Source organism: Gastrolobium bilobum, unplaced genomic scaffold (genome assembly GCF_033153095.1).
Source record: "Gastrolobium bilobum isolate Gb01-03AN ecotype WA unplaced genomic scaffold, APGP_CSIRO_Gbil_v1 utg29588, whole genome shotgun sequence".
In the NCBI taxonomy this organism is placed as follows: Eukaryota; Viridiplantae; Streptophyta; class Magnoliopsida; order Fabales; family Fabaceae; genus Gastrolobium; species Gastrolobium bilobum.
The window spans coordinates 49,152-65,635 of record NW_026899478.1 but is presented as its reverse complement, the minus strand read 5'-3'; the positions used below and the strand labels follow the sequence as shown (position 1 = coordinate 65,635).

At 32.5% G+C, this 16,484-nt stretch overlaps 1 protein-coding gene across 3 annotated transcripts; it reads right to left on the bottom strand.

The window, feature by feature from the left end:
* Window positions 1-4,734: 4,734 nt before the first annotated feature.
* Window positions 4,735-9,739, bottom strand: LOC133290603 (uncharacterized). Of its 3 annotated transcripts, XM_061488708.1 has the most exons (7): window positions 9,496-9,739; window positions 7,586-7,652; window positions 6,932-7,004; window positions 6,700-6,793; window positions 6,190-6,306; window positions 6,056-6,113; window positions 4,735-5,621 (listed from the first exon to the last, which is right to left on the bottom strand). In XM_061488708.1, exons 3-7 carry the CDS (start codon window positions 6,984-6,986, stop codon window positions 5,169-5,171), a joined length of 777 nt encoding a protein of 258 aa, XP_061344692.1. In that variant the 5' UTR covers window positions 6,987-7,004; window positions 7,586-7,652; window positions 9,496-9,739; the 3' UTR covers window positions 4,735-5,168. The 3 variants fall into 3 exon arrangements, with proteins under 3 accessions (XP_061344692.1, XP_061344691.1, XP_061344693.1); XM_061488707.1 differs by lacking the exon at window positions 7,586-7,652; XM_061488709.1 differs by lacking the exon at window positions 7,586-7,652 and having other exon boundaries at window positions 6,932-6,999.
* Between the last annotated feature and the right edge of the window lie 6,745 nt (window positions 9,740-16,484).

Sequence of the window (16,484 nt, the reverse complement as noted above, 5' to 3'; positions counted from 1 at the left end):
AAGAGATGCTACCTCATGTGACATGAAAAAAAAAAAAAAAAAAAACCCTATAGTCAATCATGTCATTCGAAGCTCCCCACAATTCTCAACGTCTGCTTGAGATTTAAATAAGTGAAATAATTATCTCATGTTACATGAGATAGTTAGAGACAAAATAGTGAGGTGCATTATTTTTTTTTCTTTTTTTGAAAAAGTAGTGGACTCTACTATTTTGTCTCTGTTGCAAGAGATAATTATCTTATGCAACATGAGATTAATAGATCACTTTAAACAATGACTATATATTTTTGTTTTAATTTACATTATTATCTCACCAATTCACTATTACATTGACCTACTATGCCACTTGAGAGAAACGGTGTCATCTCAAACTCAAATAAATCAATATCTTGTTTTTTTATTTTTATTTGAAACATTTGTCATTTTTTTTCACTTAGCCTTTTCTTTTCGGGGTTACAACTTACAAGAAGGGCCAATGCCCAAATTACATAAGCACATTATGCAAGAATGAGACTCCTCTGAGCATAACAAGATTCCCCACATCAAGTAGTATTAATATTCTCCTTACAACAAATATATCGATCGTAAAAATAATAAAGTTATCAGAAAATATATCTTTCTCACAAGGATTAGGGACTTCAAGCATTATTTTAATTATTTCACCTAATTTGAATAAATCAAAGATGATTTTAGAAAAATAATTTTTAATTGCTAGAAAAATAATTATGAAAATGAACGAGAAAAAATTATGCAGTATTTTGGGTTGTAAAGCAATAAAAATATACGGATAAATAAGGTGATGAGGTGAAAGAAAGAGAGATATCAATGATATAAAATACGAATATGTAAAGATCTACGCAAAAAAGGTAGTGTAATAAAGCATCAATATAAATTAAATATGAATTCATCCATATATAGATGAATTTTTGGACAAAAAAAGAAATAACTTGGACAAAAAGAAATAAAGTGACTTAGACAAAAAAAAATTTGTGGATAACCTCATAACAATGAATCGAATATTGATTAATACGTAATCGATCGAACACTACTTGAAAATGGCTATTCTGTTTAGAAATGCATGACTAGAAATTAAAATCAAAAATAAAATAAAAGATGGATTTTTAAATAAAGAATGACAACTGCAGCTAGTCTACATCACCTTGATCATCATAATTAAGTGATTTAATTCAATTCAATAATTTTTTTTTTTTTTTTGGAGGTTAATTCAATAATTTTTTATCTTAATTGTTTTAAATAATTCATCATCTAAAAATCACTTAGTTAAATTCTAATATCTTAGTTCTTTATGTCTTTAACATAATTGGAATCGTAATATCTCATAAACACCTTCTAGATTAAGGAATTTTTTAATATTCTCCGGGACCACCGTGGTCCTTCCACTCAAAAATTGACACCTGTATTAAATTTATTTATTTTTCTTTTTTCTCTCCTCTCTCCTCAACTTTTTCTCTCTTTTCCTCACCTCAGTCCCACCTAATTTTTTTAGTTCCCGGCCCACGGTAAGTTTGCTTTGCTCCTAGATTAAGCCTTATGCACTTACATATTAACGAGCGATTTGGGATTATTAGCAGGCGGCGGAAACATCAAGGTCACCAACACAAACAACACTTTGCAAGGGGTATTTTTGTATGCTTGATTGTGATTTGAAAGTATAAATATAAAGGGATTACTTGATTGAATTGGAAGTGAATGATGGTTTTTTTGAAAGAGCACTTATAATTAAGGTGGTTTCATGTAATTTACCTTGTTTTTTTACGTGACTTTATCTCTATGTTTGTTACTAATCAAATTCCCATCGAATTTCTAGCGATATATTTTAAATATTTTTTGTGTGTGGATACAGGTAAGTATAAAATATAGGGTTGATGTAATAATTTTGCTGTTATTAATTAGCACGTACAAATACTTTTTCAAAGTCATTTGATATACTTACTGAAGTATAATTTTATTGAATAGATAGAATAATATTATATTTAATGAATACATAAGTGTTTAATCTTAAACTTCAAAATTCAAGAAATAAAAATAGGAAAATTGTATTTTTTTTTTATAAAATGATAAAATAATGTATTTTAATAAAAACACTAAAAAAAATACTCATGAAAAAGGTGTGTTCATGTAGAATATCTGATATTTCTTTATTTTAATGTTCTAATTCATTAAACGATTCTGCTTTTTAATAAAATAGTTTAGACATCATTCTCTATATATATAGTATATCTTCTGTATGAAAATATTTTATAATGTTTCATTAAAAATATTTACATTTTCCTGCTGATGAAAAAATAATAAATTTTTTTGTCAAAATATATGCTACTTTGTTCATGGAATTTACCGTTATTGTATATTTTTATAAAAGCATCTTTTATTTTATGCGTTTTAAACTTCCATGCTCAGGATGCATTTTTTATGAAATATATTCAGTTATTTTTTTTTATTAAAATACGTTTTGTTATTTTCTTATCTTGCACCACAAAATATATTAGTTATTTCCAATTTCACTTAATTACACCTAATTTTTTAATTTTAATTATAATTAGATAGTAATAGAGGCTCCCTATTAATAATGATGCAAACCTAAGAATACGAGATTAGAATTTTTTATTATAAAAATTAAAAATTTATCACAAGGAAAACATATTAATAAAATCAATTGTAACTTTAATATAGGTTATTTTCATTCTCTTCAATTACTGGACACCCAAATAAAAATAGAGAAAATAATTTACTTTTGTAGTTTTCATGTTTTCGTTCTCCCCCTTTTTTGAGAACGTTTATGTATTATTTTAAGGAGAGAGAAAAAAATCAAATCATAAGATATAAATTTAAAGTTATTTATATTCAATTACATTAAATTATTGTTTGATACATAAAATTGATTTATGAACAAAATTAATTTGCATATTAACCTATATATATACTGGAGATAAAATTATGAATTGTATATTTGGATTTGTTTGACTATAAGCCTTTTGAAGTGAAATAGTTACACATTATTATTTAGAAACAATTATTAGTAAAAAAAGAAATTAGTTTATATTTGTTCAAAAGTTGTTAAGTTTTCTTAATTCTCTCTCCCCAAGTTATAGAGAATTATCCTTTAGATTATCCATAACAAAAATGGCATATAAATACACCTTGTTAATCCAATTGATCAATGTATATAACCAGCTCACAACAATTTTTAATCATTCATTCGGAATACCTGAAGACACTGATTCAACTCCATTAGTATCACAAATTGCGACTTCAAATTCCAATGGGTAGGATATATCTCCATGTTTTTCCTTGCACTCTCAAATGGATATACAACCAAGTAAGAACATTATTTGCTTTTAAGTGGAAAACCGCAACGCCTGGTGAGTCTAGCCTCTTGAACTATATCACCTTTTTCATGGGACAACTATTTAGGTGTCCCTAGAATTAGGACCAAATTAAATATGCATTTTGGAATTCTAGTTTAATGTTTTTCTTACAAGTTGTCTGAGTAGGTGAATGGCCCACCTTGCTTAGTGAGTTACTGTACCAATCAAAGTGAAAGAAAAATGATGATTAAATGAGTCCCGCAAATACAATTAAAAATGGTCACATATATATATTCGAGTTTGTGTAGGGTCTCCCTTAATATTGCAGTTATTTGAACTTCAGTTATAGGAACTTTCTCGAAAAGGCTTCTGAGCTAGCTGGCCAACTTGTTAATTAGGTGATTAGTTATGAATAGGTGCCAATTACCACTTCCTTTTTAGCAAATAACAATTGTCACCATTTACAAGTTTGCTAACTAACAATATAGTCAATAAAATCACCAATAGAGGTTGTAACTTTTGATCGAACATCTTTTGACAAATTCATTTGCCAAATTACAATAATCACCATTTACGAGTTTGCTCACTAATAATATATATACTTGATCATTGCACTCTCAGATTCACTATTAACTCTTTGCTTAATGCTTGGCGTTAGATTATGTGTTCAAAAGTACCTTTTTCCAAAAAAATAAATAAATAAATAAATAAAATTATGTCTTCAAGGGTCTATCCATCCTCCTCCTAATTCGTTAGATTGTGTGAAAGTATATGGAGAGAATCATGTAAACTATTTTAACACACTACGTTCCACCTCAGAAAACTTCCATCTTGGATGGATCTATCTTCGGTCATAACCTTGATAAGTACCACATCTAGAGTAATATATAAATGAGTCTTTATAACTCTTTACGACATCATGGATGAGTCTTTATAAAATAAAATTATTTTATTCCTTTTTTTCTAATTTTTAATAGGCTTGAATAGGTCAAGAAATCTAGCCCATACTTGTTGACATTTTAGCTTACATGGATGGAATATAATTTGTCATATTGCATGAAATAAAATTATATCATACACATAAACAAAAATGAGTGAAACCTACTTATTTTCTTCTTCTTTTTCTTTTTCTTAATAAATTCCATTCATTTTTTTGTACGAACATAAAAAAAATTTATCTCATAAGAACAAATATTCCATATATTTATTATGGGTTGAAAAAGCATTAAGCTAAAATTTCCAAAATTCAGAGTGATATGACAGACGTCAGGGATGGAAACTTGGTGCATGCAAAACACCTTGGTCTCTTCTGGCAGACGTGCTCTCAAAAGTACACAAGTAATATTCACGCAAAGTCAATTCTAACAATCCAATCAAATGGTCAAAAGGTTCCTAGCCCAAACAAGTGAGAAAGTAATCAAAAGTTTAAGGATCTTGCAAAAAGCTTGGGGAAGTAGATGTACAAACTGTGATTAATGGGAGAACAAGATCATAAAGAAAATACTTGTAAAAGCATTGCCTAAGGGAGCCATCCATCCCCATCAAATTTTGAGAGGTACGTGAAGTAAGTCCCAACTCCCAACGTACACCTAAAATCTTAAGGTAGTGCCTACCATAGGCAATGCCTATTACAATTTCTAAAATTACAACACTGCCTATTTCTAAAAGGAATAGTATTTCCACTTTTAGCCTAAACTAAGGAGAGTATTCAATGTCCTATCCCTCCTAATCTTCCTAACCACTAAGGATACGTCTAAAAAATCTATTCTAACTCTCCATCAGAAATTTCAAATGTCTGACCTACATCAGAAGCCATATTTAAATCAACAATTAAAGGTTCATCTAGATTTCTTCATCATAATCCTCCTCATCTTCATCAGTCCTTCTATTTAAGTTGGCCAGTTGCATGGGATCAATTGCCATTTTTTCCACATCAGACAAGGACCATCCAGGGTATTCCTCATGCTTCTCTTCTGACATTGATTTTGTTGATGAACTAGTTGGGACAGGAGTTGGTACTAACAAATCCATGTCCTCATCTGGGTTCAAATTTAAGTCAAAATTTCGAATGCATACTTCAGCCGGTTCGTTAACTGGAAAACTCTGCTTAACTTCTGACACATTTTCCAAGCTTTCATTGCTTTGAGTGTGCTTGTCATTTTGCTTCAATACATCGGAATCGTCTTCAAACTTGACATGTGTAGTCATCTCTTGATCTACTGTTCTACTTCCTCGACCACGACCCCTGCCTCTTCCCCTACCCCTTCCTCTGCCACTGGTATGTCCAGGTTCTGGCTGTACAAATCATTAGAAAAAAAACCACATTATTCAGATAATATTTAACATCAAGCAGCTTCCAGGTTCTTTACAGTGCCACATCTCTCAGCTAGAAATTCATCATTAGATGCTCGGGCTGATTTTATAGTTTGTTCAATTACAACAGTTTTTGCCAAAAGTTTTCAGAAAATCAAATAAAAAGGTTTAAGTTGAAAAGGGGATAGCTTTACAAGCTATAAATTACAAAAGGTACTTGCATTCACAAGCCACTAGTAAACTTCCCTAATGACTGAGGTAAATTGTTTTATCACCAACGTAACAAAAAAAGACGTTCAAAGTGGTGCACAGCACACAAAGATAATCACTCAGCAAATTGCAAAAGGCTTAATCTCTCAAGAAAAAATTGAGGCAACTACTGAGTTAAGTGATTGAAAACAGCTGATATCTCTTACCATCTTACTTCTCTTGGTTTCCTCATCGCTGTCATTACCATCATCTCCGGCAACTTTCCTAATATAAAACAAAAAATTCAGCACACAGAAAACTAGTTCCGAGCAAAAAGAGTATTATTATCCAAAGCACAAACCTCCTCTTAGTGACAGTATGATCGTCACCAGTTGCAACTGAACCACCTAAATCAGGAACCTTGCTGACAATATCTTTCAGAAAATCAAAGACATTAAAAGTCTGTACACACTGTTTTCTGCAAAGGCAAGGATACAAGGAACTCAACCTATTAGAAACCAGAAACAGGCGGGAAATACTAGAACAGCGCGTGTTCCAAAAGCAAGACCATCAAATCATATTCTTCTGCAGACATGTCTTTCCTATGTCTAATCATGTTCGGGGATGTGAGAAATAGAAGGAGAAAGAGGGTAGTTTAATCTTATACATCTTGGAATATTAAATCCATAGAAGAGTCCTGAGACATAATGAGATTAAACATATTATCATAAGAGTTGCAGCTCTCATGTTTGTACAAGCAACATAGTTAACTACCCAAAAAATGAAGACAACTGCAGGCTTAAAACTACCTTTTACGGCCTTGACATAAACACAAATTTAAGCCCAACAAAAAGTAATGAATTTCACTTACAAATGAAAAGCATTCATGGTCTTTGCCCCCCTCATTAGAGTTATCTCATATGTTCGATCACACAAATCTTGCAGAAATAGCTCTAGTGCTTTGGCTGCAAATACATAAAGCATTATCATAAACCAAAGATAACTCATTACAAAATCCCCAAGGCACAAAAAACAACCGTTTGAAAAGAAAAAAAAAATATAAATATAAAGAATGAAAACCAGAATATGTATGAAAGACTTACAAACTAGAAGAGGCACAGCCATTGCAATCTTCCCTACATCCTCATCAGCTTGCATAATTTTCTTAATCCTAGCCTATCAATAATCAATTCAATTAGATTACACGATCATTACTAAAATGACTAAAACTAAATAAAAGAGCATTCAGTTTGATGCAATTAAGTGAAATTCCCCTAAAACAAGGAATGAAGAAAAGGATAAATGTTCAACTAAAAGAAGATTGGGCGGGGGGGGGGGGGGGGGGGGATTAAAAGGAGAAAACTGACTGTCTGTCCTACTCTATAAGCAGTGATCTATACTCAGATTTCCCATAGCTCACCCTTTCCCCTAAAAATACAAAAAAAGTGTAATATATTCTATTTGAGCAAGTGTCATGCACAATCCTCTAGGGTTATAACATGGAAATGCTTGGAAGCAGCAGCTTTAACAAAGGAGTAAACAACCCGTTCTCAGAAGATTGAAGAATAACATCTACAATCGAAAGTAATTCTCAACACCACGTGGTTTACAAAGCAACTTGCTTAGCCTTGCATCCGTCCCAAGGTATCATTTCTAATACATTTGCAGAACAGGTAGTGGCAGTGCTATACCTCCAAAAATACCATGGTTTGTAGGGGGGCAAGTTCAGGTAAAAAGTTATAGATATATACACATACATTGGAGTTTGAAAAAGTTTGAGGGGGACCACAGTCCACTTTGAACCGCACTACACAACATCCGGCCCTGCTTACATTACGGAAAGCATGAACTAAAGCAGTGTCAAATCACAGAGAACGTGTTATATCCCAGAATTGGTAATCAATGTTCCACAGCCAAACCAAAGCATAGAGGTGCTTCATAAGGAAAAAAAACTATTTCCAAACTAAGTATACATAAAAATGCAAACAAAATTATACTAAGGAAATCTCCAAGTCAACCACAACTTCTCAGAAGGTTTTTCTTTAAAAAAAGAAAAGAGTACTGGACAAAAAAAAAAAAAAACTTAAGGAACAATATTAAACTCTGAATTTTTGTTACCCACTAAACCGGGTAATAAAAGTGTGTCCACACGGGGTTATAGAATTTGGTCCACACCACAAAAGGAGTAAGACCAAAAACCCATGCTCCTTTATTTCCCCAACTCTAGTGCTTCCAAACATTGCATGACACAAAAGATATTACAATAAATTTTGCATTATTCTATCTCGTACTTATGCATATTGAACAGCAGATATCTCAAAAAATTTAGTCGCGTGCATTGGTTATTAATTAACCAACTAACACAAAAAAATGTCTTGCCTCTTGTAACTCAACCACTTCTGCTGTCCTGTTCTGTTTGTCCTTTCCCTCAATCTTAATTATTAATCGCACCACAATTACACCTTATAGCGCCACGGTAGCGGATTGCAGCGCGCTCTGATTCACAATAGCCGCCATAGCGGCCGCTATCGTGGCCAATCGCGTTACAGGGAAGGAGTTCGAAAATTCAGTTTTTGCCCTCGATCTGGAGCATATCTTTAGTACTACAATATTACCTACTTCTTTACTAAAAATAGAAAAAAGGTGGGACTTAGATGAGAATAACCATAAAAGGGTGGGTAAAATGGTAAAAGTCAGTTACATTATTTTTTTCAAAATTTAGTAAAAGATGTACTGTGTTCCAGTACCACGGGAGTATGGAAGATATTTTCCTCAATCTGATGTCCCAACAATCGTATTAAAAGAGTTAAATGGACTTTTAAGCTCTATTTTTAATCTGTATCTCTCAAATCTCTCTGTGTGTCAACTCTTATCCATGCAGACCATAAATATCTCCCTCTCATTCTCGACTCTTAGCATTTACAAGCCCATCCACTTTCGACAGACGGCGGCAACTGAGTTACAGCCATTCTCAGCGACTTCCAGCCCATCAACTCTATTTTCTAGGCCTTTATATGTGTGGTATATCTATATAACATGTTTGTGCATAGGGCTTCGCTAATGCGCTATACCGCTACCTACTATGATGCTATACACCTGCCACGAATCAAACACAACCCTTATTTCATCCAAAATAACATCTATGGGCATAGTTCTTCAAACAAAACTTTACCTGCAAGTTATAGCTTTGGAAAACACAGTAAGAGGATTAGCCAAAGACCACTAACCCTTACCAACGAATGCCACATAGGATAAAAACCAATGACATCTAAATTTCCTCTAATCCAGTAAGTTATGCCACACAAACTTCCTCAACAGAACAGCAAAACAACTGATTCATTCACAAAGTCAATAATTCACAGCAAATAATTATCGTAAAAACAATTCCAGAGCCCAGTGTCAATAGAAAGCAAGTTTAGGCATTAAATCACAAATAACATAAATTTCAAAACCAGGAGAACCCCATCTCCCATGTGAGTCAGAACCATCAATAACACAAGGAAAATAACCAACCCCAACAAAAACAAAACCAAATCATGATATAATAAAGATTAACAAACAACCTCCAATAACTCACAGTGAATAGAATGGAAAACAGCAAGGAACAATCATATTTTTAACAAACACAAAAAGAAGAAAAAAAGAAGAAGGGAAAGATAGAACTTACAGCAGGGAAACGAGTATCTAGTTTCTTCCTCATATTGTGAAGAAAACAAAAAAGCAAAAAAACAAGAAAACAAGAGAATAGGGTTGGTGAAAAACCCAAACCCCACCCTGGTTTTATAGAGGGAAAGAAAACAAGATCAAGGAGGACAAAACGTTAAAGAAGACGAAGAAGCAAAGTGCGAAAGTTTTTTTATTTTCTTTATTTTTGTTTTATTGTTTTGTTGTGTGCTGGTGTTTGGAGTCTCCCCCTCCCACGAACCGCGCTATTGTAGGAGCCTCGTACGGTGCACGCTTTGTTTTTTTAAACTTATCATCTTCACCACTCCTTTTTCCACAACTACTCTTCCCTTTTTACTCCCAAGTCCTTTCCTTTTCTCGTATGATATTTTTTTTTTTTTTTTGAGAAAAATGTCCATTATTTCAAAGGATATAAAGTTATATCATTTTAAGTGAGAGAAAGAGATAAATTATGAGAGAAAGAATGGGAAAAAAAGTTTTAAAGAGTGAATCTTATCTCTTTGTGAGAGTGAAAGGATATAAGATACGTCATCTAAAATGACACACTTTTTTCCCTTATTTTTTTAATAAATCACATTTATCTTCCATATGAGATAATTTTATTACAGAGATATAGAGAAAGATCGAACTTATCAAACACCAATTAAGCTAGTATTATTTGATTTTCCTCACGTGATATGTTATTGTTATTGTTCCTCCTCTTGTCTTTCTCTCGCTTCTTGTTACACCAAACAAATGTGATTTTTTTTTTCAACTTAATACATACATATATTTTTATATTAATCTCCTTACTTATATATTATAACATTGACTTTAGCTAATATAACACCACATTTAATAATAAATAAGTATTTTAGTATTTCAATTTAGTTCATCAATTTATTTATGAATTTTATTTCTCTTATACAATAGGGAAAGTTATCTTATGTTGCGAAACAAATAAAATGGGGCCCACTCACTTTTTAGAAGAAAAAAAAAAGATATATCTTTTTATATGAGTGTAACATGAAAAATGAATCTCATGCAATATAAGAGTATAATTTTCCTTTATTTATATGCATGTATTAGTTTTTGAATTTATAAATTATTTATACCTTAATCATTATTATGAAATAAAGGGAAATAAAAAATTAGTTTTATACATTTAAAAACTAATTAATATGTATAAATAAGTTTAAAAGTTACATTAATACTGATGAGTAATTCATTTATTTTATTTTTTTAATTAAAAGTTTAAAAATTACAATATATGTACATAATATAATAATAAATACTATATTCCAATTTTTGTTTTTTCTTTGGTAATACATAGTTTACTAAAGATTAAAGATCCACCTTTTTTTCAAAAAAATAAATAAATATATTCTTCTTTTTACTTTCTTAAGAAAAATATATATATTATTTGAGACAATAAAAATACACAAATTGTCTAAAATACACAAAATTTGTTTAATGAATTTTGTTTTAGGAATGAAATTTTTAAAACTCAGTAAGACTCCGGTGACAAAGGTAATGACGATGAGCTGCTCCATTAATAACAGTATTTCTGAGCGATAGTTTTAATATTTACCATTTAAAAATAGAGGTGGTGAAGAAGGTGGCCCGCTCCGCCCCACTTCATTCCGTCATTAATACGTCAAAAATTGAGTCAGCTTGCCCTATCTCTTTTTTGAAAGTAGGCTAAAAAACTCAGTCTCGCCTGTTTCGCGGGGAAACTGGTTGGCCCGACGACCAGAACTTATTTTACACTAACCCACCTCAGCTCGTTCTCCTCACTATCAATTCGTCAAAAAATAAGAATTCGTCAAAAAATAAGCATGTCCCGCCCTGTTGGACGAATAGGACGGGTCGGCCCATCGAGCTGAGTTCGTTTTGCCAATCTTATTTAAAATTGTGATAGCAAGGTATTTCTCATATCTATTATATATTTTTATAATTAAATTACAATCATAATTCACATTTATCATTTTTCTCTCCCCTTATTATTAGTTAAGATTGTGATTTGGATAGAAATAAATATAAAAAGAGATAGACATAATATTATATTTCCTTCAAAATAATCATTAAAGAATCTCTTAACAATAAAAATAAAATTATTTAAAATAAATATATAATTATTTAATTTAAATCAACATTCAACACGAATACAGCTAAAACGAATACAACATGAATTTTTTTAAGATCATTCATTAAATTTGCAAACACAATATTAATATGAATACATGTTGATATAAATATAAAAAATTCATAAGTTTATCATGTTAAAATTTACCATCGTATATCCCAATCACAGATATAATCATCAACGCTCATTTAAAAAAATAAAACGAAGCAATTGAAGACTTTTGAACTAGTGAAGCCAATTGCTGCCAAAAGGAATTATCAATTATTTTTTAATCATGGAAGATTAATAAAGGTCTTATAAGTACAGAAAATATTTAGCCCAACATCAATTTTATATAAAAGGTGTTCCTTCCCATAAAGTTGTACGAAATCTATTATACTAGTGATTAAAGCTTAAAATGTTTTGATATACACATACGATTTACGGAGGTTAGTTGACAAACTAATTCAGTCCATTTTTAGATTTGATCTACCGAATTTATTCTGAATTTTTAGGTATAAATAAACAGAAAGACGTTAGTCGTTTTAATGGATATAGCTTTAACCGTCGATTTTCATTAATCAATGATTATAATTTATTGATTCAAATTTATTAATTAATTAATAATAAATTTAACTCAATAAATTTGACTCAATAAATTATAATCGTAGATCGATGAAAATCAAATGTTAGGATATAAAATGACATAATGTTATATTCTTTAAAAGGATAAATTTTTTTTCATAAATAAATTGAAAAGCAAAACTTCTATGAATCCTATAGAATAAGGACAAGGTTATACTTACTACTATTTTAGATTTATTATTCTTATTATCTGATTAGTTTGTTGGATCAATTTCAAATCAACAATACCACATAATTGTAGTAAGTATAATCATAATTATCAGTATCGTATGATACACGATACAATTCGTACGATGTGACATAGTGTATTGTTTGACTATTTTTTGTATCGTGAATCGTATCAAATTGTAAGATATAGAAATATAATAAAAAATAAAAAAACATTATTAAAATATTTATTTAATTATTTACTTTATTAATACAAATTTTTTAGATGGATTTTTGAGTTTTAATCACAGATTAAGGGTGTGCATGACAACCATTCTATTCCTTAGCACTGTTTCTGAAAAGAAACAATTTTTTTCTATTTCTATGCTTTGGAACAATTTCTGAGAAAAAATGTGTTTGATAACATGTTCTATTTTTATTCCAAGAATGAGAATTGTGTTTGATAACACAACAAATAATATAATAAAAAATAATTTCTATTAAATATAAAAAAATTTGGATCATCTCTTTCCTTTCCATGTGGTGTGGTTGTGATGGTGGCGGGTGGCGTGGTGGTGGCAGCGGCGGCAGTACGGTAGTGGTAGTGGTTGTGGCAGTAACATGGTGAAGATAGCGGTGGTGGTTGTGTAATACCCCATATTTTCTTTTAATAAAATAATAATAATAATAATATAATAATAAATTTTTTATGGATAATAATGATATTTAGTATTTTTGTAATTAATAATATTGGTATTTACTATTTTTAATTAATGAGTTAATAATAGTTAAAATAATAAGAGGTAAGATAATAATAATAGTAATATTATTTGATTTATGTGATAATATATATAATTATATATATATATATATATATTAGATGATAAATTATGATTAATCGATTTATTAATTGATTGATGATTTATGTATTTATGTTTGATTAATAATGATTGATTAGTAATTTGATTAGATATGATGAGTCAATCATGAGTCAGCCTTGAGTTAGCAAATAAGTTAGTTATATTCTAAGAAATTAAGAATAAAAAGAAAATAATGTATAAAGCCAAAATCTGAGCCAGATACATCAATAAAGAAAAAGGAAATAAATGCACGAAACCCATATCTGATCTAAAAACTTCAACTATAAATAGAGGTCTAGCCTAACCAAACCAATTCACTCTTCAACATTTCTCCTCTGCTCTTCTCTCTTCTTAGTTCAAAAACTTTGTTTAGTTTATTTTATATTCTTCTGGTTACCAACCGGTTCTCTGCCCCAAATTACTCTTTTCTTCTAGAAGTTAGCGAAAACGGAGACCAGGTAATCTAATCCCTAGAGAGTCATAGATTATATTGATATGAATTTTGGTATATGTAATCCTATTCATAGGTTATTTCTTTTATATAAAACTTGGATGTAATCTTAATCCCTAGGTGTTCAGGTTATTTCTATTATATGAAATTTGGGCAGAAAAAAGAATCAAAAAATTTCTGCTTTTTTGTTCGCGGGCACAAAATGAGAAATACTTATCTCTCTCAATCATTCTCCACTTCTACCATTATCACCACCACCACCATCATCCCGACACGACTGCCGCCACCATTGTACCACTAGTGCCGTCGTCACCACCACGATGCCACCGCCACCATTACCACCACCTCCACCATCACTACCACCATGCCACCGTCACCACTATCACAACTACCACCGCCGCCACCACCACCATTATCACTGTCACCACCACCATCACCACTATCGCCATCTACCACCACCACCATCATCGCAATCACTGTAATCACCGCCACCATCGTCATCACATGTCATTACCACCTCCATCGCTACCACTACCACCACCACGACGCTACCACTACCATCACCACCGCCACCACCATTGTCGCAGCCACTACCGTCGTCGCCGCCGCCGCCGCCACCAACCACCACCATCGTCACAGCTATTACCGTCACCACCATCGTCACCATTACACTACCCCCGCCACTACCATCACCACGTCATCGCCACCATCACCACCACCACCACTGTCACCTACCACCATCGTTACTGCCACCACCACCACCAGCTTGATGCCTTCACAACCACCACCACCATGCCATTGCTACCATTATTGCCGCCACCAACCACCATACCCACCACCATTGTCGCAGCCACTGCCGTCACCTCCACCACCACCATCCCCACTACCATTACCACCGTCGCTGCTGCCACCATTACCACCGCCATCGTCGCAGCCACTGCCGTCACAACCACCACCACTATCTTCACCACATCACTGCCACCACCACTACCGTCCCGCCGCCGCCACCACCACCATGCCACCCGCCGCCACCACCACCACAACCACACCATATAAAAAGAAAAGTGATGATCCGAATTATTTTTATATTTAATAAGAATTATATTTTGTTATATTATTTGTTGTGTTATCAAACACAATTCTCATTCTCGGAATAAAAATAGAACATGTTATCAAACATATTTTTTTCTCAGAAACTGTTCCAAGGTACAGAAATCGAAAAGAACTCTTTCTTTTCAGAAAGAGTGCTAGAAAATAAAATGGTTGTCATGCACAACCTAAATCTTTATTTTCTTTTCTTCCTTAATAATATTTTTTATATATATTTTTAATTTAAATCTTAAATTAATTTTTTATTTTTTATATTAAAAATTAAAAAAATTAATTTAGTTTTCATATCGTCTAATACACGATATGTATTATATCGTACAATATAATATTATATAGTTCAATACAAACCCTTTTTCAATATACCCCACCATATGTGGAATCATATTGTATCGTATAAATCGTATTACGTATCGTACAATATTGATAATTGTAACGCTCGGCCGCTTCAAGAATCAATGACTATCCCCACATACTAACACAAGGCTTTTCAGTGTGCTTTTTCCTCACTCGCACACTTCCCGGGAAAACTTCCCAGGAGGTCACTCATCCCAGAATTGCTCCAAGTCAAGCACGCTTAACTATGGAGTTCTTCCGTTCCGGGTTATCGAAAAGCAGATGCATCTTGTTAGTATAGGTAGTACCAATTTATTCTTATAAGCTATCCCAAACTGTGCAGTCTCATACCTGCATAGTCTTTGGAATCCCTCTCTTTCGGGTGTCGATTCGATTCATTCATGCATGTAACCCCCCGCTGGAAGCCTGTCAGGAGCCGCTCCTTGTCCGTGCCTCTTTGCACCGGCGATCACTCCCCGCCCTCGTCAGCGCTCGGGATGTTGCATGCCCGCCAGCTTCCGCCTGGTTCGTCCTTGAACCGCACCGTACTGGAAGAGAGACCCTGCTCTGATACCATTTGTAACGCTCGGCCGCTTCAAGAATCAATGATTATCCCCACATACTAACACGAGACTTTTCAGTGTGTTTTTTCCTCACTCGCACACTTCCTGGGAAAACTTTCCAGGAGGTCACCCATCCCAGAATTGCTCCAAGTCAAGCACGCTTAACTAAGGAGTTCTTCCATTCCGGGCTACCGAAAAGCAGATGCATCTTGTTATTATAGGTAGTACCAATTAATTCTTATAAGTTATCTCAAACTGTGCAGTCTCATACTTGCACATCCCTCTCTTTCGAGTGTCGATTCGATTTATTCGTGCATGTAACCCCCGCTGGAAGCCTGTCAGGAGTCGCTCTTTGTCCGTGCCTCTTTGCACCGGCGATCACTCCCCGCCCTCGTCAGCGCTCAGGATGTTACAATAATTATGTTAGACGATACCTATCGAGGGGTATATCAGAAAGGAGATTGTATCAGACGATATAATATTGTATCTTGTATTATACCATATGAAAATAAGTCAAAATTTATGATTTTTAATATAAAAAATATTAAAAAGAGAAACAAAAAGGGGAGATAAAGCTAAAAGAGAATTAAGAAGAAATAAGAGAAATAGGGACAAATATAAAAGGGAAAAAAAGGTACAAATGTATTAGATTTCCGTAATTAGAAAAAAAAAATTCCTTTTTTTTAATGTATTTTTTTTTTTTTAAATAAAAATCGTTTCGTTGTTTTTCTCATTTCCAGATCTCTATTTCTTCAAAAC

Bases quoted from the DNA above. Each gene is read 5' to 3' on its own strand.
- LOC133290603 (XM_061488707.1), bottom strand. From the start codon at position 9,528: ATGAGGAAGAAACTAGATACTCGTTTCCCTGCT. The intron at 6,794-6,931 runs GTAAGTCTTTCA...ATGTATTTGCAG, and splicing joins GGCTGTGCCTCTTCTAGTTT to CCAAAGCACTAGAGCTATTT. The intron at 6,114-6,189 runs GTTTGTGCTTTG...GTTTTATATTAG, and splicing joins CATACTGTCACTAAGAGGAG to GAAAGTTGCCGGAGATGATG.